At 43.4% G+C, this 17,784-nt stretch overlaps 14 protein-coding genes across 14 annotated transcripts; 9 read left to right on the forward strand and 5 right to left on the reverse strand.

The window, feature by feature from the left end:
* Positions 1-5: 5 nt before the first annotated feature.
* On the reverse strand, positions 6-485 carry NESG_00105 (uncharacterized protein; the record flags this gene model as incomplete). Its single annotated transcript, XM_053047763.1, has 1 exon — positions 6-485. The coding sequence occupies one exon, from the start codon at positions 483-485 to the stop codon at positions 6-8; it is 480 nt and encodes a 159-aa protein (XP_052905588.1).
* Positions 486-554: 69 nt separating this feature from the next.
* On the reverse strand, positions 555-1,475 carry NESG_00106 (uncharacterized protein; the record flags this gene model as incomplete). The annotated part of the gene is made up of 1 exon (XM_053047764.1): positions 555-1,475. One exon carries the CDS (start codon positions 1,473-1,475, stop codon positions 555-557), a length of 921 nt encoding a protein of 306 aa, XP_052905589.1.
* A 271-nt stretch (positions 1,476-1,746) lies between these two features.
* Positions 1,747-2,181, reverse strand: NESG_00107 (uncharacterized protein; the record flags this gene model as incomplete). The annotated part of the gene is made up of 1 exon (XM_053047765.1): positions 1,747-2,181. The coding sequence occupies one exon, from the start codon at positions 2,179-2,181 to the stop codon at positions 1,747-1,749; it is 435 nt and encodes a 144-aa protein (XP_052905590.1).
* A 647-nt stretch (positions 2,182-2,828) lies between these two features.
* Positions 2,829-3,140, reverse strand: NESG_00108 (uncharacterized protein; the record flags this gene model as incomplete). Its single annotated transcript, XM_053047766.1, has 1 exon — positions 2,829-3,140. The coding sequence occupies one exon, from the start codon at positions 3,138-3,140 to the stop codon at positions 2,829-2,831; it is 312 nt and encodes a 103-aa protein (XP_052905591.1).
* A 96-nt stretch (positions 3,141-3,236) lies between these two features.
* On the forward strand, positions 3,237-5,201 carry NESG_00109 (uncharacterized protein; the record flags this gene model as incomplete). The annotated part of the gene is made up of 1 exon (XM_053047767.1): positions 3,237-5,201. One exon carries the CDS (start codon positions 3,237-3,239, stop codon positions 5,199-5,201), a length of 1,965 nt encoding a protein of 654 aa, XP_052905592.1.
* A 50-nt stretch (positions 5,202-5,251) lies between these two features.
* On the forward strand, positions 5,252-5,710 carry NESG_00110 (uncharacterized protein; the record flags this gene model as incomplete). Its single annotated transcript, XM_053047768.1, has 1 exon — positions 5,252-5,710. One exon carries the CDS (start codon positions 5,252-5,254, stop codon positions 5,708-5,710), a length of 459 nt encoding a protein of 152 aa, XP_052905593.1.
* A 466-nt stretch (positions 5,711-6,176) lies between these two features.
* On the reverse strand, positions 6,177-6,701 carry NESG_00111 (uncharacterized protein; the record flags this gene model as incomplete). Its single annotated transcript, XM_053047769.1, has 1 exon — positions 6,177-6,701. The coding sequence occupies one exon, from the start codon at positions 6,699-6,701 to the stop codon at positions 6,177-6,179; it is 525 nt and encodes a 174-aa protein (XP_052905594.1).
* Positions 6,702-6,736: 35 nt separating this feature from the next.
* Positions 6,737-7,006, forward strand: NESG_00112 (uncharacterized protein; the record flags this gene model as incomplete). The annotated part of the gene is made up of 1 exon (XM_053047770.1): positions 6,737-7,006. The coding sequence occupies one exon, from the start codon at positions 6,737-6,739 to the stop codon at positions 7,004-7,006; it is 270 nt and encodes an 89-aa protein (XP_052905595.1).
* Positions 7,007-7,238: 232 nt separating this feature from the next.
* On the forward strand, positions 7,239-7,748 carry NESG_00113 (uncharacterized protein; the record flags this gene model as incomplete). Its single annotated transcript, XM_053047771.1, has 1 exon — positions 7,239-7,748. The coding sequence occupies one exon, from the start codon at positions 7,239-7,241 to the stop codon at positions 7,746-7,748; it is 510 nt and encodes a 169-aa protein (XP_052905596.1).
* Positions 7,749-7,779: 31 nt separating this feature from the next.
* Positions 7,780-8,709, forward strand: NESG_00114 (uncharacterized protein; the record flags this gene model as incomplete). Its single annotated transcript, XM_053047772.1, has 1 exon — positions 7,780-8,709. The coding sequence occupies one exon, from the start codon at positions 7,780-7,782 to the stop codon at positions 8,707-8,709; it is 930 nt and encodes a 309-aa protein (XP_052905597.1).
* An 849-nt stretch (positions 8,710-9,558) lies between these two features.
* On the forward strand, positions 9,559-13,698 carry NESG_00115 (uncharacterized protein; the record flags this gene model as incomplete). The annotated part of the gene is made up of 1 exon (XM_053047773.1): positions 9,559-13,698. The coding sequence occupies one exon, from the start codon at positions 9,559-9,561 to the stop codon at positions 13,696-13,698; it is 4,140 nt and encodes a 1,379-aa protein (XP_052905598.1).
* Positions 13,699-14,015: 317 nt separating this feature from the next.
* On the forward strand, positions 14,016-15,113 carry NESG_00116 (uncharacterized protein; the record flags this gene model as incomplete). The annotated part of the gene is made up of 1 exon (XM_053047774.1): positions 14,016-15,113. One exon carries the CDS (start codon positions 14,016-14,018, stop codon positions 15,111-15,113), a length of 1,098 nt encoding a protein of 365 aa, XP_052905599.1.
* Positions 15,114-15,178: 65 nt separating this feature from the next.
* NESG_00117 (uncharacterized protein) lies at positions 15,179-15,772 on the forward strand (the record flags this gene model as incomplete). Its single annotated transcript, XM_053047775.1, has 1 exon — positions 15,179-15,772. The coding sequence occupies one exon, from the start codon at positions 15,179-15,181 to the stop codon at positions 15,770-15,772; it is 594 nt and encodes a 197-aa protein (XP_052905600.1).
* A 25-nt stretch (positions 15,773-15,797) lies between these two features.
* On the forward strand, positions 15,798-17,576 carry NESG_00118 (uncharacterized protein; the record flags this gene model as incomplete). The annotated part of the gene is made up of 1 exon (XM_053047776.1): positions 15,798-17,576. The coding sequence occupies one exon, from the start codon at positions 15,798-15,800 to the stop codon at positions 17,574-17,576; it is 1,779 nt and encodes a 592-aa protein (XP_052905601.1).
* Between the last annotated feature and the right edge of the window lie 208 nt (positions 17,577-17,784).

Genomic DNA, 17,784 nt, shown 5'->3' on the forward strand with positions numbered 1-17,784 from the left:
AAATTTTATTTATACACTGTCTTTTTCTGGAAGATTTCTTTTTTATTCAATCTAAATTTGCCTATTGATCTGTGGAATAGTAAATGCGAAATATAGATGTCTTGCTGGTCGATCACTTCATTTTCTGCAGTGTTCTGAGGCTTTTTTAATATTGACTTTGCGACAGCCACTTCATGTGCCTGCGAATGGGCTGGGATGTCCTCTATACTTTTGACCTCGCTTTCAAATGTAACCTTTTCCGAGGTGTGCGGCGGCATGCTTGTGTTTTGCCTCTGGAATAGCTCTTTCTTGGAGCCCATTCTGTGAAGAATTCGGCAGTATTGGTATCTGGAGTTTCTCTCCGTATTGACTCGGGTGATCTCCTCATGATCATATCCCCACCCGTGCTCCCGTATCTGCGAAAGAAGCTGAGGGTGGTTGTAAAAGGCATGTGGTTGGCTCCGCAAAAGCTGTTTGACCTTAGATAGGCGCTGCCGCATGTGCATGGACTAAAAATATAAAATAATAATAAAGCATTGCTGCCCATAACATAGCTTCTTAGCTAATTCATTTAATTAATGATTATCCTCGCTAGTCCAATCCATAATAAGATTTACAGCCTTTGTCAGATCACCTTCCGTGCATACGAGTGCAACTAGGTTGAGCTCAACGTTGCTATATCCTATCTGTTCCAACTCTGAAAGCTCAGACTGGTACTTTTTCATGGCCTCTTCTCGGTTGAAAGAGGGCATCATGCCTGCAGGAATTTGTACTTGCTGCGCTCCTTGAGCCTGCGGCTGCTGGGACATCCCCTGCCCAAATCCAGGCATGCCTCCCATTCCAGGGTTCATGTACATATTTGATAAATTCGGGTTGTCCATCATGTGGTTCATGAAAGATTCAAACTGCTCTGGGTTGCTCTTTGCAAGGTCTGCAAATTTGTTTATGCTGTCCATCATGGTTTTCTTTGTTGCCTCTGGAATGTTTTGCATGCTTAGAGAGGCCTCCATAAGCACCTTTATCTGCTCTGGATTCTTCATAAGCTCTTTCATTTTGGTCTGCATCATAGCCTGCATCTCGCTGCTGTTGCCATCCATGTTTGGCATCGAATTTAGAATCTGGGGATCCATCTGCCCGGGCCATCCGTTTGGCATTGTCATATTAGGTGCGCTGCTTGATGCTCTGCTGCGAGGCGCTTCTGAGGCGTGTGCCTCTTCGCCTGCCGGCGCTTCTGCCTGCGCTGGGCTGGGGGTAGAGCTTGCTTTCTTTTCCGAGCTTGGCACAACCAAGTGCACCATTGAGTCATCCTCTAGCTTGTATGTTTTGAGTGGCTCCTGGTCCTTAAGTAGTTTTCCAACATGAATGAGCCTGATCTTTGAAACCGGAGCCTGTGCTTGCTCGGATATCTTCTCTTTTAGCGCTAATACCGTGCTTTCTGGTCCCTCCACTTCCACGCTGTAGACCTCTCCTTTGCTTGTCTTTACATTAATCTTCATTATTTACAAGCAAAAAAAAGGAATTATATACAAATCGGCAAACAAATATATTGCCCGGCGCACTTTAAAAAGCCGCCAAAGCACTCAGCGCGCCTGCATGGTGCAATCACTCCTATGCAAGCCCAGGCTGCACGGCAATCTGGCATTCTAAAGAAAGAAACTATGTGCCCTGATGCACAGCACTTTGCAACTACTAAACACACACAGTTTAGCAGTAGTATTCACGTGCCTTTGCTCTGCCTATTCCATGTGGTATTGTTATTATTTTTATCTATACAGAGAGACTGGGATTAGTTCTTGCATTATTGCTTTTTTCCTGCATCACTAGCTCTAGTATGTAGTCATTGAAAAATTCTTCACTTGATGTGTCTGTGTTGTGATCTATGGTAAGCAAATACTCAACCATTAGAGACAAATATTCATCCTCTCCCTCTTCTTTCTTGTGCATATCGGTGCTTTCATATTTCTCTATTGGGAAAGTCTTTTCTGAATTGTACTTTCTACATCGGGTTTGTGCAGTGGGTTCTTTTTTAAAATATTTGGCCTCTATAGGCATCTCGTCAGTAACTTCTTTTTGCGTTTCTTCTGCTTTTTCCACATAGCCAAGGAATGGATATATGCAGAAGGGTATAGCTGCTAAAACAAAGCACGCCACATACATAAGAATTGTTCTAATTGAAAGTAGACGTGTATCCTCTGTGTACATTATTTGTTTAGATAAATGTTGATGCTTTTATTTTGGAATTGGGAATACCCGCACTGCCAAGCACTAAACCTGCTGGATGTGCACTGCATCCTGCACTATTACAGTATATGTATTTTATAAAACTGCATCGCATTTATACACGTGCTGATATGAGAGAGTTCTATTCATAGATTTTTGGGCTTAATCAGAAGAGTTTCTATTTCTTTCATATTATTATTGGATATATTTTGAGTCTGCAGCAGTTGCATTTTCTTACTAAAAATTAAGGTCTTCTCATAGCTAAATACATACTGAAATATTAAAATTCTTTCTATGCCTCACAGAACCATCATGCATACTATTGGGGTGATACTAAGCTTAAATAAAATTTATTTATCTACGAAATTCGGGGTTATGCGTAGGCTATCCACTTGCACAGGCAGTTCAGAAAACAAAAATGCATCTATAGGCTACTATTTTATGAGATCACATCTTATTGAAATATCACATAAAACACAAAATATTGCATGCTAGTCACATATAAGTCATCCTGTATATAATTTAAGATGTAAAACCAATTCGGACAGAACTCTTCTAATACAAAAACATGCCATGCGGATGGCCTACTCCATTTATATTACCTTAGTGAAAATACTTTCTCAGCAATATTAACCGCATTCATGCCCGTTGTGTCCGCAATGCGTATGGCCCCCCAGAGTTTTCACTGTGATTGTGCCATTTCCCTTTTTTTCTTCTGAGATGTCACTCATGAAAACAGGAGAAGTTTCCTCTTGCACAGAAATAGCAGTATGGCCATGAATATGAGCATGACCGTGAATATTCTCACTACTATTCATGCCAAAGCCGCCTTTTGAATTCTTTTTGGAGACCATAAAAATACTTCCTATTATTAAGAGTAATAGCAGCAGCACAACAGCACATCCAATGACTATCTTTATAGGCCTTGTAATTACACCCATCTTTACATATCTTCTCTTTCTGCTATTTATAGTTTCTAGCCATCAGATATGTGTCATTCTCTAGTATAGCCTTTACTCTATTGGTTATTTTTTTTGATGCATAGTGCAATTGAGGAGAAATTTGAGCTCATGGATATTATGAGGTATACAGTACCTACCCCTTCCCCTGCAGGCACTCCTGAATGCGTGATGAGTGCGCTCAGACAGCATACCCCACTATATCTCCTTGATGTTTATCTCTACGCCTCTGGCATTCCAATTAGGGCCCTTCTCCATCCCTCAATGTACAGCCGCGTGCTAAAGGGATGGCTGAAAATAGGAAGCATTGTGAAGATCCTAGGAATTGAAGGGGACATGATTACAGAGCTGGAGCGGACAGAAGAGTGTTCTGAAAGAGATCTCACATCGATTAAAAAAGATGTGTATATAACACTGCCAAATCCAATATATAGCCCAAAGGGATACTACATGCCTCTTCTTTCAGACGAAGGATATATGAAGTGGGACCGAAGGTGGAAGCGATTTCTGGAGAAATATTTGAGCGAGGCAGATGACCAAGAAATTCTATTAGCTAATAGCCTAGAGGAGCTAGGGGCTCTTTCTAAGCAAGGGGCTGGCGGGGCAGCGACTGGGAAAAAGTCGCATTTAGTAATTCGCTCTGAAGAGGAAGACAAGAAAAGCCTGTTTGAGCCAAAAGCAAGAGTTAATCAGGCTGGATACAAAAATGCACAAAACAACACTATATGTGGCCAGGTGATTCTTAAGAGCAGGCTGTTTACCTTTTCCTCAGGAGGGAGCCTTCCTTTGTTTTTCTCCTTTATTTTGCTTACATCCGCAGGCCTTGTTAAGGTGTATGTTTGGAAGCTGGCAGTGCGCAAGTTCTTCTGCATAAAGGAGGGAGACTCCATCTTCATCCGGGGGTTCAAGATCAAAAGGCGGCCTGGTGCTCTTCTAATTGCAGACAGGACAAACACAGACTCAGATACAAAATACGCATCGATTCCAGAGATTAGCGTGAATCTTACTGAGCCCACTGGCCACATTATGGAAATGGAAATGCTGCACGGGCTCCCTAAAGTTCCATACGACCCAGAGTTTACCACTGTTATTGGCACAGTTGAGTATGTAAGCTCTCTGTTTAGGTACAGAGAAGGAAAGGCCCGGATGAAGTTCAGAGAGTATGTCTATCTAAAGGTTTCTGGGATCATTATAAAGCTATTAGCAAATGACACAGAAAGCATCATAGACATAAAAACAGGCACTTCAATTGAGGTGCGCCATCTGAGAAAAGGAACAATTGGGCCTTTTGAGTTTTATATTTCATCGCTTTATACACAGTTCTACCTGGATAGGTCAAATGCCCCGCTATTTGACAAGCATGTTATAACAGGCGACTCAACATCAGTGGCAGAAGAGAACGCAATGGGATACATACCTGTCTGCTTCAGCACATACTGCGAGCACATGACCGCAGCAAACGATGGAATTGGCGTTCTGTGCATTAAAAATAAGCCAATCCCAAGAGAGTCCCCTGACTCAGCATACATCAAAAAAGACCGCATGTACTTTGGGGAGCTGCGTTCTTTATCGGAAGCAATGGAGGAGATAAACAGTCTCTGCATGGACGAGCTTAAAAGATTTGTTGTTGCAGGGAAGCTGGCTGCTGTAAAGTATCAGTCACAGGGAGACTGCACAATAGGAGACTCTACTGTAGACATATCGTATATGGCAACTGAAACCACAATAGAGGAGATTCAAGAAGAAGACATAGACAGATCCTCTGGGATATACGAAAATACCTTTTGCACAAAAATAGAAGAGAATATTGTGCTTAGAATTCAAGACAAGTCTTGCTTCATTGACATCCAGGTCTTCCAAAACCACTTAGTTTACGACAGCTTTGAAGAAAGCGTGCTGGACTTCCTTAAAGCAGAGAAAACTAGCGCATCGATCTACGAAGAGCTGAAAAAAAGGGTGGGGAATGAGTACTATGTGGTTTTTGATGCAATTCGGGTTGATGAAGAAGTTGTTTTGCACGTTGGTGTCTCTCTGCTTGTGTAGATGTCCTGCAAAGAATTGTATAATTATAGTTTGAGAAGATGAAAAAATAAATGTGGAGCACAAACGAAAGACTTCTGAAGGAATCGGAAAGTAAAAGAGTACCAAGAGAGAGAAATAGCGGGCCAAAAAGTGTGTACATCCCTGAGGCCTCGGTGTACGATGACCAGCCAGTTCTGGGCGGGCCACGGGTCTCTACTGTTCAGCAAAAAGCTCTTACAGTATTTGGATACTCTCCCTCGAATTTAGAGTGCGTGCTGCGCCAATTCAAAAGCGTAGGGGAAATAAAGGAAATAAGCTACGGAAAAAACTGGATGGACATAAAATATGAGAAAGAAAAGTGCATGATGCAGGCCCTCCAGATGAGCAGCCAAATAATAAACGGGGAGATGATTGGGGTAGCACAAAGAGCCAGAAAGAACATAGACATAGGGAGTATAGAGAAAAGTGCTCTTTTTTTGAAGAAGGACGATGGATTGCTAGGAAGAATTTGCAGGTATTTATTTGGATAGGATGCAGCTTATAGCGCACTGGCTATGTTGTAATAATAAAATGCTCTATCTAAAGGGCCCATCTTTCATTTTTACATTATTTACTTCAGAGACTGCGCGTTGTTTTCGGGTTATATAGAGGTGTATTTATTGAATGGCGCTGTGTCCTTTGGAGTTCATTTAGTGCATCTCAAGTAAGTGCTCAAAATATAACCAGAACACACCCATATGGAATATAAATCAAATAGACACTCTTCTTTCTTCTAAAAGATATATACTGTATCCCCATTCGTAGCTGCCTTTATATTAAAGAAGCAAGCCAAATATTCATGCTATACAGAACTCTTCAAGCCCTATCCAACAAACACCTAGTCATCTGTTATTTTTGTATTCCTAAGAATAATATTTAAGAAAAAACCCCATAAACAGCATTACACACATCTTTCATTCTCTGCAGTATCTTCTAACTAGACTTTCATTCTCTGCACTAGTCTCTGACTAAGTCAATCAAATCGTCTGCTTGGAGTACATTATCTAGAAGTTGTGAGTCCTCAAGTACATCTCCATCAAATTCAAAGTGCGCTGTCTCTATGTTTGGAAGAGAAGAAAGAAGGGCCTTTGTACTGATCAAAAGGTCTTTTACAGTCTCCTCTTCTTTTCGCTCTATTTCTATCTTCTCATACCTTCCGTACTGAACATAGTACTTTATTACCTCCTTTGGCTTTGCAGCCTCTTTTGGAAGAACGACCTTCAAGACAGGCATGCCCTCCTGAGCAGGAAGCACACTTGCTTTGGCGTATCTAGATAGAGGCATTCCATTGTGCTCTAGCACTAGAGACATATTAAATCGATTCTCATAGCTTGCATATATTGTTTCAAATGTTTCGTTCTCCATTAGCGAGTAGATCTTCTCTGTTCCTCCAAATATGACATTCACATCAAGTTTCTTTGGTTTTTTCTTTATATCCTGTGTGTCTGCGGGCTTTCTTAGAAATTCCCACTCGTCATCCATTATGTAATGAAAAATTTACTTGCTCTTTCTTTCCTATGCACACACAAATATTAAGCCAGCTGAAAGGAATTAAAGAAAGGCTAGCAAACTTGGCAGCACAAAGAAGGTGTATTCCAAACACTCTAGAAGAGTTTTTTCCTTTCGGATCAGCAGTAGATCTTCTAAGGAAAATAGAGAACGAAGAGAATTATCTGTACGTGGAGGCAGCCAAGCTAAAGGAGAAGCTTTCCCTGCACAGCACAGGCCCCGGAAAGACATCTCTCTCTCCGGAGGTGTGGACTATGATATACCCTGAAAATCTTTAGATGCTTCCTTTTAGCTCCTGAATGTGCGCTCACATGGTCGGTTCTATGCTCTTCGCCGATTTCTATTAAATAAATTCCGAATATGTATATATTAATTCGATTAAAATTTATGACATGTAGGCTTTCACTTTTGTTAGTTTTTCAATAGATACAAAGATTAGACTAAAAAGCGCATAAATCGAAGAGTCGATGGGGAAAGTGTGCTCATAATAGTTTACAGTTTCTAAATCGCATGAAACAATACAGGAGAACACGGAGAATCCATCAGGATGAAGACAGAGATCATCTTAGTGCAGTGGAGCAGGAAGAAATCCCAAGCAGCACTGAACATGAGAGGCTGGAAAAGGAAAAAGAGGAGTCAAAGGAGGCGTGTGCAATTGCCCAGGCGATTCTCTCCATAAAAACAATTGAGACCGAAATAGACAGAAAAGAGAAGAACCGAATAGCTGCAAAGAAAAGCAGAGAGAAAAAGCTGCAGTACATAGAAAGCCTGGAGGCCCACCTATACCAGGAGAAGAGCAAAAACCAGCACCTGCACCAAAAAATAGGCGTTCTCTACAACGTTTTGGAAAAGCTGCTGCTGGAAACCGAAGCAGGAATAGTTGAAAAAAGGCCTGGCACAGCGCAGATTGCAAACATTTTTGTGAACTGCGATCAATACATTGCTCTTCCTCCAAGGCACAAAAACATTATTGGGAATCTAAAGTACTTTTTGTTTACCAGTAAAAATTTGGATATATAAGAGAAAAACAAATATTTATAAGAAATTAGCAATGGGAAATAAAGCAGAGGCCGAAAATGCATATGGGGAGGCAGAGTCCAGCCTTGACACCCGCGGGTTCCCTGAGCAGATGAAGAATTTTTCGAAAAAGGGGCATGGAATGGATCAGGATAGGAACATAATTGTTGTCAAGGAGGTTATTGTTGTTACGGTGGATAATGGAAGTGCGAGTGCGCTGAGCAGCTTAATTGCGCTTGCAATTGTTTTTGTTGGCACGCAAATTATAGCGTCAGTCTGGAAAAAGTACCACCCAAAGTCCTTCAATGTAGTTAATGTTGCCACGCTTATTTTCTTTCCATTCGTGGCAGGACTTCTCTCCAAATCGTATTTATTCATTTCCATCTGGGCTGCCATTGTCTTTACACACTTTGTCGCGTTTAAAGACATTTTTATGGGGCGCAGGCCCAGGCTTCTTACCACAAATGTGTATAATATATACAGAGTTATATTTCAGTGCAGTCTGGTTGTCTCGATCATCGGATACCTTATGGTGGCCTTTGGGTTCTTCAGACAAATTAGGCCGATGTATATGGGCGGAGTGCGCTGCCTGATGTTTGTGCTGTACTTCACGCTGATCATTCGAATAGGGCTGGATATTGTAAGCAGCAGGGCATCTGGAACAATACTCCCATCCAAGGCAGCCAAAACACAAGGGAATGTGTGCCCGCTGTGCCAGATGGAAATAGTTGACAAAAAGATGACACTTGCATGCAAAGAGTCCTTCCATATCAACTGCATTAAGAACTGGAAGATACTTGGAAAGAAAGATACTTGCCCGTCGTGCAAAGAGAAAGTAGACCTATCGGAGATTGAAATGAATCCCTGGCAGAAGAATGAATACTTATTCACGAAGTTTTTAGACTTTACAGGAAATCTTATTTTTGCATATGCTGTGATTCAGGGAATTATTCTTTTCATGTAGAGCGAGAAAGCCCTAGTCAAACTGTGTTTTATAGACTAAATGTACCAAGATGCAGAAATCATACAACATATTTCGAATAAAACATTTGTTATCTTATATCGATGGTGGTGTAGCTATATTTATTGCATTTACTATTTATTGCATTTCTTATTATTCATATACATGTTTAGCTAAAAGTTCTAATATGCATAGCACCAATGTGTGCATTCTCACAATAAATGCGCTGATACTATTCAGGGATATCTGCTAGAAAGCAGACTATATAGACAGCTGCATTCTCTATCTCAGCTATTAAGTTCTCTAGCCGTATTTACACATAAGAATGCAATTAATACTACCGTAAGCCATATTTAATATAAGGGCACATACTACAGAGTATAAGGTCTGCTTTAATCAGAAATTCCTCTAGGAGCACATGCTTCATACAGCAATATATTCTCAGATGCATTTTACTCACAAAGTATTCATTTATGCAGCGCTCAAAAAGAACCATGCTAGAGTAAGCGCAGGAGAGCCACAAATTAAAATACTATAGCATTACAAAAAGACTTTCATTTGGTGTTTTCCTTCCTCTATCTTGCGCGCGCATGTTAAAACATCTGTGTATTCTAGTCGGCCGCCAATTTTCCTGGTGTGCTCTTGGTTTGTGTCATATGTGTATATCGGGCTTTCTTTTGCTGACAAACACAGAATGCATGCAGAGATGGCGCCAGATATTTAATTGGACCGCATAATAATTGCGCTCTGATCACTTAGATGGCAGAGAGCTAAAAATCTTAATCAAGCAGAGTTTCCAACTAAAAGAAGAAAAGCATTTATTTTCAGTAAAGGCAGAATTTATTAATTTGGATGACGAGCGTAACCAAGCTATTTAAAACACTTAGAGATGCTCCTAATAAGGGAGTAAAAAGGCACATAACAAATGAAATTGTTGCAATGTACTGCAGCATACCAGCTTTATTAAATACGCTTTTAGAGGAGATTTTATTTCTTTCTGAAAGCAGCATGTGGGAGGACAGGCTTGCAGGCTCTCGCATACTGGAAGAGCTCTTTGCAGTAGGGACGATATCCGACGCCTTTTCCAGCAAGGAGTACGTGCTAGGCGTAGACATAGACAAGGTTCTGGAGGCGCCGAAGTTTCTGGCAATGCACTACACCAAGAACGAAACAGTTAAGCCGGGAAAGGATTTTATTGATCTGGATGACCACAATGTCGTTCTGAGCCTGAGTGACATAAGCATACCAGGAACAAAAGACGGAGAGGGCGGGCTGCTCAGAAGAAGAAGGCAGATGCAGAAGGCGCAGAAGCTAGAGGAGAAGAAGGAGATAGAGAAGACAGAGGACCTGTACACGAATCTGCTCGCAAACATGGAGTCGTACACATGGGAACGAAGGCACGGCGCAGCTCTGCTGCTGGCAGGAATGCTCCGGGGGATCCAGAGAAGAGACGCTTCTGTTGTGCCAACTGCATTTCTGAACTCCAAGACGTACCTAGAGCCAATGCTAAGAGTTCTTATCCTAGACAGGTTCAATGACTATGAAATGGACATAGCTGTGTCCCCCGTGCGAGAAACTGTCGGAAAAGGCCTGAAAGAGATGCTGCCGTTCATAACAAAGAAGACAGTAAAGGATCTTCTCCTGCTGCTCTCAAAAATGGGCACATATGAGGACTGGCAGATAAAATACAGCGGGCTTTTGGGCCTGCAGTATGTGCAGGACATTATTCATCCAGAGGAGCATAAGGAGATAGTCATTGAGATAGGAAAAATATGCCTGAACCTTCTAAATGATCTGGATGAGGATGTAAAGAGGATCGCAGCAAGCATTCTCACAGGCCTGATGGATAGATACTGCGCAGTCTATTCTTCTCTCACAGAGGAGGAGGTGCAGGAAAAGATCGACGAGGTTCTTGATGTAGGCGAGGTGGCAGAGAGGTGCTGGGAGGCCTTGGAAGAAGAGGAGGACCTTGCTATATCTAAAGCTAAAATACTTGGGCTGCTGGAGAAGATATCGCACCAGCTAAAGTATAGTCTGGAAGAAATAACCAAGGAAAAGTGGGCCTCTGTGCTGGGCTTAATTAGAAATCCAATTGACACAGTCCGGCCTGCTGTTATTTCAATGCTTCAGATTCTGCCAGTTCTGGATGCAGACAGATTCGTTGCATCTCTTCTCTTCAGCATAATTGCAGAGCAGGAGCCAGAGATTCGGGAGATAACTGCGCAGTTTTTCACGAGAAAAATAGCAGAGCTAAAGATGCCAAACCTAAAGGCAATTGTGCATGCTTTTTTGACTGTAGTGTGTGCTTCGCATGTTGTTGGAACTGGGTCGCTTGCAGCGCTTAAAATAAGCATAGTCGTTGGAGAGGGTGATATATGCGCAACAGACGATGGGTGCAAGTCAATGGGCGAGGAGGCAGTGCTCTCAGGGCGCGCAGCGCTGCTAAGGGTTTTAGTAGAAGCAGGGCCGCCTGTGACAGAGCACATAATCACCTTCTTTGCAGAGCAGGGGAAATCTCTTCCATACTTCACGTTCTTCAAATCAATTGCAGCTGTTCTCCTTGCAGGCAATAAGCTGGCCAGCAGCGGGCTGCAGAGTGTGGTTAAAGAGAAACTGGTGGACAGCCTCCTAGAGGACTCGACCGGCAGAGAAAAGAACGATCTGAGTCGTGTGGCGCACAGTCTTGCACGGCATGTATTTAGAGAGCCCTCAACAGAGGATGCAGACATTCTTGCATATATTTACAATGTTCCCACAGCAAACTCTCTGCTCCGCATTCTTGCGCAGGCAATTAAGACACATCTTAGCCACTTTACAGAGTTCTTTAACATAGTAGTCGAGTGCGTGTGCGCGCAGGAGGAGAGCAGACTTATGAACATGGTGATCAAAGAGGTAAATGACAGCAAAAAGATTAAGCTCATGGAGGAAGTCGAGGAGAATGAGCCAGAGTGGGAGATACTTACCCTCTTCAAGGAGGTAAACAACGAGTTTCTGGAGAGCAAAGTGTTTTTAGAGCTAAAGAATAACTTAGGAAGGTGCGGTATCTTCCTGCAGAACACAGTGGAGTGCTTTGACTCAATTGAGCAAATGCAGTTTATTTTTGAGTATGCCGTGGAGAACAATATGGACCGGATTGTTAAATATCTGATAACCAAGAGCAGGGAGAACAACGAAAAGTTTATACTGATCCTCATGAAGAAGCTTGAGAAAATAGTGGATGACGCAAGCGCAGACCACACAGAGTTCTTGTCCTTCGTGGCCAGCACAGTTGGTAGCTCGGACCTGTCTCTTCTTATAGTTATTGTTTTCCCGCTGGTGGGCGCGATGAACACGCACTTCAGAGTTGACGGGATTCGAGAGCTTGCCTCTAAGGCCTTTGCAATTGCCGCACCCTCTATGTGGATTCGCACACCTGTCCAGTGTCTTTCCTCAGAGCTGGAAGATGAAATGCACAAGGCGCAGAAAAGAGTCGACTCGCTGATGAAGCAGGATGACCTCTCTAAGGCCACCATGAATGTAAGCCTGCGAGAGTACCAGCAGAAGGGCGTGGAGTGGATTGGATTCCTACGAAAAAGCGGGCTGTCTGGCATGCTGTGCGATGACATGGGGCTGGGTAAGACAATACAGGTGCTTGCATTCCTTGCGCTGCATGAAAAGAACTGCGCTGAAAAGGGAGTGCTTGTCCTGTGCCCTTCTGCGCTGACAGGCCACTGGCACATGGAAATTGAGTCAAACTTTCCAACACTTTCTAGCGCTGGGATTGACGAGTTCACTGGAAGCGGGGTTTGTGTAGCATCCTTCGACAAGTTTAGAATGAACTACACAAAGTTTGTGCAGCACAGCTGGTTCTATCTTGTTCTGGATGAGGGCCACATAATAAGAAACTCGAACACTCTTCTGCACCAGAGAGTGAAGATGATAAAGGCAGAAAGCAAGCTGCTTCTAAGCGGTACGCCCATACAGAACACAGTTGGTGAGCTCTGGGCGCTCTTTGACATTCTTATGCCGGGATTCCTTGGGCGAGAGAAGGACTTCTCAAAGGAGTACATCAAGCCAATTGAAAAGGCCCGGGAGGGAAAAGGCACACTGCATGACGCAGAGATTGCAAAGATAAAGCTAGAGAATCTGCACAAATCGGTGCTTCCATTTATTCTCAGAAGAATGAAGGAGGCTGTTTTGTCCGACCTTCCTCCAAAGGTGATATCCGATATCTACGTGGAGCTTGAAGAGGTGCAGAGAAAGGTGTACGACGAGATATCTGTGGAGGGAGAATCAGGAGGCGAGTACGGAAAGACCACTGCCAAGTCAGGAAACTTCTCTCTTCTTTGCCGCCTGATCAAAACATGCTCGCACTTGTCGCTGCTTAGCGGAGATGAGGTGCCGCAGATCATTACCGGAAAGGAGAAGAACACAGCGCCATCTGGAAAGGTTCTTGCGCTTCTGGATCTTCTTAAGGTCATGGCCAACACCAGCAAGATACTTATATTCTGCCAGTACAAGGTCACAATTGACAGGCTTATTAAAGAAGTGGGCGCTGCTTTCCCAGAAGTTAAGTGGCTGCGCCTGGATGGCACTGTGAAGGGCGACGACCGGTCTTCTCTTGCAAAGAAGTTTAATGCAGACCCAGAGATAAGCATTATGTATCTCACCACGCACGCAGGAGGACTTGGCTTGAATCTAACAGGCGCAGACTCAGTGATATTCTTTGAGCACGATTGGAACCCAATGATGGACCTGCAGGCAATGGACCGTGCGCACAGAATCGGGCAGAAGAAGTCAGTTAATGTGTTCCGCCTGATCTCTAAGAACACAATTGAGGAAAGCATTATGTCCCTGCAGAGGTTCAAGAGCTATATTGCAAGCACTGTGGTTAACCAGCAGAACGTCGAAATTGAAAGCATGGACACATCCAATGCGCTTGAAAGGCTTACTCGAGAAAAGCTTCCAAAGGAGAAGACTTCGCGGGAGGAGGAATACCACGATTTTATATAATCCTATTCATCTGCTATATACTGAATAAAACACCGCCTTTAATTTGTTTATGTTAAATATTTGTGCGCAGTAGAAGAAAACGTCTTCATGCGCAGCCAGCTCTGGGCTGCTGCTTGCATTAATAGAAGAAAAAGACCCGATCTAGACCGTTTCATTAATGAACCACTTCTCTCTCCAGATGCAAAGAAACAGATGAGTTCACTGTTTCTATAATTTATCTAATCTTTCTTTTGTTTTGTTTGCGTATGACATAAGATAATTGGTTTTGTGAGATTTAATTCGCACTTCAATAACCCGAAATTGTTTATTTACAAACAATGCGGAGATTTGCGTTTGTTTCTGAACAGCCGCATGTCTCAAGTGAGGATCTAATGCGAAAGCATAGACATCCGATAAGCCCAACGGTATTTTCGCATGAGTATGAGAAACTACTTTCCGGCCAGGAACCGAATTTCTATTTTCAAGAAGAGACATGCCCTGCATGGGAAAAAAAGACGGCCCCAATCCGTATAACCCGTGTAAATGGGCTGGCTGACGACTTCTACAGCAGCCTGCTGGACTGGCAGGGAAGCACCATAGCCTTTGCCCTAGACGAAAGAATTTTTGTTCAGAACTTCCTAACAGGCAAAACATGCCTGCTTGCCAGGCTCAGCAATGCATATATAACGTCTGTTAAAATCTCTCCAAACAACAGCACTATCTGCGTTGGCACGTGCACAGGCGATATTGGCATCATCGATATGAATGGAAAGGTCCTTGCAAAGCGGCACTTACACAAGTCTCGGATTGGCGCTATGGAGTGGAATGGCAGGCAGGCAGTCACAGGAAGCAGGGACAGAACAATCAAAACAGTTGACTTTCGGGTACTTGAGGAGACACAAAGCATATCCCTGCACACGCAGGAGGTGTGCGGCCTGGCTCATTCTCCATCCAAGGACTATCTTGCAACTGGCGGTAATGACAATAAGGTATTTATAATAGACAACAGAACAAGCACGCCAATACACACGCTCTCTGCACACAAGGCTGCGGTGAAGGCACTTGGCTGGTGTCCGGATAAGATGGATACGCTTGCCACAGGCGGGGGAACAGCTGACAGAACAGTCAAGGTCTGGAATCTCTCCGGCGCAAAGGAGTGCATTATTGACTCAATTGACTATGGCTCACAGGTTTGCAACATTCGCTGGACAAAAAAGAACGAAATACTTACCACGCACGGATACACACAGAACGACGTGCGCATTTTGAACATGGCAAAAAACAAGCAGACGCATGTTTTTGAAGGGCACCGCAATAGAGTCATCCACTTTGGCATGAGCTCCGAGGAGGAGTACTTTGCAACAGGATCTGGAGACGAGACCGTCTGTGTCTGGCGCGCGCGCGAGAATGACCTGGCAAACTTCCCGGTGAGATAGCCAATCAGAGATGTTTGTTTGTTGTTTCACCAGTTTTAAATAAATTCAGTTTCACACATAACAATATGGACGCTAGCAAGAAGGCTGAAGATAGAAATAGTAAAAAATTTGATCTTTTGGATCTTTCAGAATACGACTACATCTACAAATCAGAGCCTGCATTTGAGCCTGACTTTAATTTTTCAATGACAAGCGAGGCCAAGTTCCCAGGCATGCCCTCCACCACATCTGCAAACAGATACTTCCTGGACGAGCAGTTTTCAGCATATGCGCAGCAGCAGCCCTCCGTGCAGCCAGACGTGCACCGGGTGAAGGAGAAGACAATTAACTACTTTAGCGCAAATGTTCCAAGACACAATCGCGAGGAAAGCTATCTCTCCTTCAGCGGTGCAGGCGATGCAAGGCACTCCCACAGAAATGAGTATGACTACTATGGGCAGGGAAGCGAGCATGCTGTATTTGTAAATGCCAACCAGTATCAGTACATCAAAAGAAGAAAGGAGAGGCGCGACTATCTGGATACGCTTGAGAAGAAAACAAACGCAGCATATCAGCACGAGAGCAGGCACAAACATGCTATGAAAAGGCCGCGCGCCCCATCAGGCAGGTTCCTTACAAAAGAGGAGGCTTTCCTGGAGGATCCTTTACGCAAAGAATAAATATGCTATCATATGAATTTTTTTAATGGGCATTATACTGGAGAATGATACAGTGCAGGACAAGCAGCTGGGCAATGCCATTCTGTGCTATCTGAACATCCCATACTTCAGGAACAACACATGGTATCTTGCGCTGTGGAAGAGGCTTTTTGAGCTAAAGCACTCTGCAGAGATTCTTTTTCTTATGCGAATGAAGGACATTGGGCTTCTCAATGCGTGGGTATATCTGCAGCTGCACGCGCATTTTCTTGAAAAAGGGTGTCTGTCCTGCGCACATGCCATTCTGGTTGAAGGCATCAAGGCGCAGGCGTATCCAATTGAGTCGCTAGAAGAGAAGGTGAACTACACAATACCAAAGGAGCATCCCTTGGAGGTGCCTGCGCGAATTCGGCTGTTTGGAAAAGAGTGGGTGTGCGTTGTAGAGTACGCACATCTAGCAAAAACACTCCAAAAAGAAGGAAGATCGGTGACCTACACAGAGTACAGAATTATACAGCATATTCGAAAAGAAAAAAGAATAGAAGAGGAGGAGACAGAAAAAGGCCTAAATGAAGTTTCTCTTATGTTTGGAAGCCTAAGAAATAGGTCTACACATAACGAGGCAGATCCATCAACAGAGAAAGAATCAGAGCTAGAGAAAGAATCAGAGCCAGAGAACTTGGCTGAAAAGAGCGAGTTATCTGACTATTTACCCAAGCGGCAAAAAACAAACCAGGTGGAAAATGCCCATATAGCAAGCACATATTCTGCAGAAGATCTCCTAGAGATCTCTAAAAAAGAGACTCATATGATTAAAGAATTCTCAAAGGAAGCCCCCGGCAGCGCAGATGGGAGTCCAAATAAGTCTCTCAATATAGGCGAGCTGAGTTTGGCATATACTGGCAGCATACAGGAGGTATATAAAGAAGCCTTTACAGAGATAACAGAAGGCCCAGATAAGGCAGATATTAATTCAGAAGAGTTCCTGATGGCTCCAGAAGAAGACGGATCTCCAGGTGAAGCAGATCTATCCAAGGCAATAGACATTGACATCTGCGAGAGCAAGAATGAGCTGTACAGCAAGCATGGTATTCTTCAGAACAGCACTGTATTTGGCAGCCCTATGGTAGGCAGCAAGCTTGTCATTCAGGAAATGCTCTACATTGTGAAGAAACAGCTTGGCGGCAGCTCTTTCCTGGCCACTCGCATAGCCAGCCTCGGAGACGGAAATGTGACCCTCAATGCGCGAGACTATGCACTGCGGTCTATCTCAGATATATCAGAGTATACAATATCCCGAGAGCTGGACAAGACAGAACACACTATTCCAATTGATCTCGCAGTTAAGTACTCTGACAAGCTCATTGTGCTTTCCGCATACAAAGAAATGGGAGCTCTAGACAAAGCACTGCAGCTCATTGTTGAGAAAACAGGGTACATCCCAGAAACACTTTCTGCGCATTATGTAAAAGAGGTTCTTGTAATAGGCATGTGCCTCCACAAAATAGGATATGACATATCGGCGTGCTCTCTAAAGGACTTTGTGCTTTCTGTTGAAAATGGAAAAATATCCATAAAGCTTGCAATGTACAAGAATGTTCAGTTAGGCAATGCATTTCCTGCACGCGCGTCAAAGATGGCTTCGCGCATTCTTGAAAACACCCGCATAGAAAACACACAATCCCTGCTTACACACCCGCTACCACTAGCCCAGTGGATATCAAAGCTCACCGCATACACCGCACAGAAAAAAGAAGCCTCTCTGCTCCAAAGCCTCTTCATTACACAGGAGGTCTGCATATATGAAGAAGCACAGCTAGTCTGAAAAGCCTTGGCATATATCCCACAGAACAGATACCGCATTATTAGGAAGTTTTCCAGCGAGAAGTGACGACTCTGAAGATATTGTTGTAAATAAATGGATATTAGACTATTACAAGCATCTTGCCCTCTTTTATCCATTTTCTATCTGCGCGAAGTATTTAGCCCATATATAGCTGTATTTGTTAAATATAAACAGGCCCACTATTCAG

Source organism: Nematocida ausubeli (assembly GCF_000738915.1).
Source record: "Nematocida ausubeli strain ERTm6 chromosome Unknown supercont2.1, whole genome shotgun sequence".
NCBI classification, from domain to species: domain Eukaryota; kingdom Fungi; phylum Microsporidia; genus Nematocida; species Nematocida ausubeli.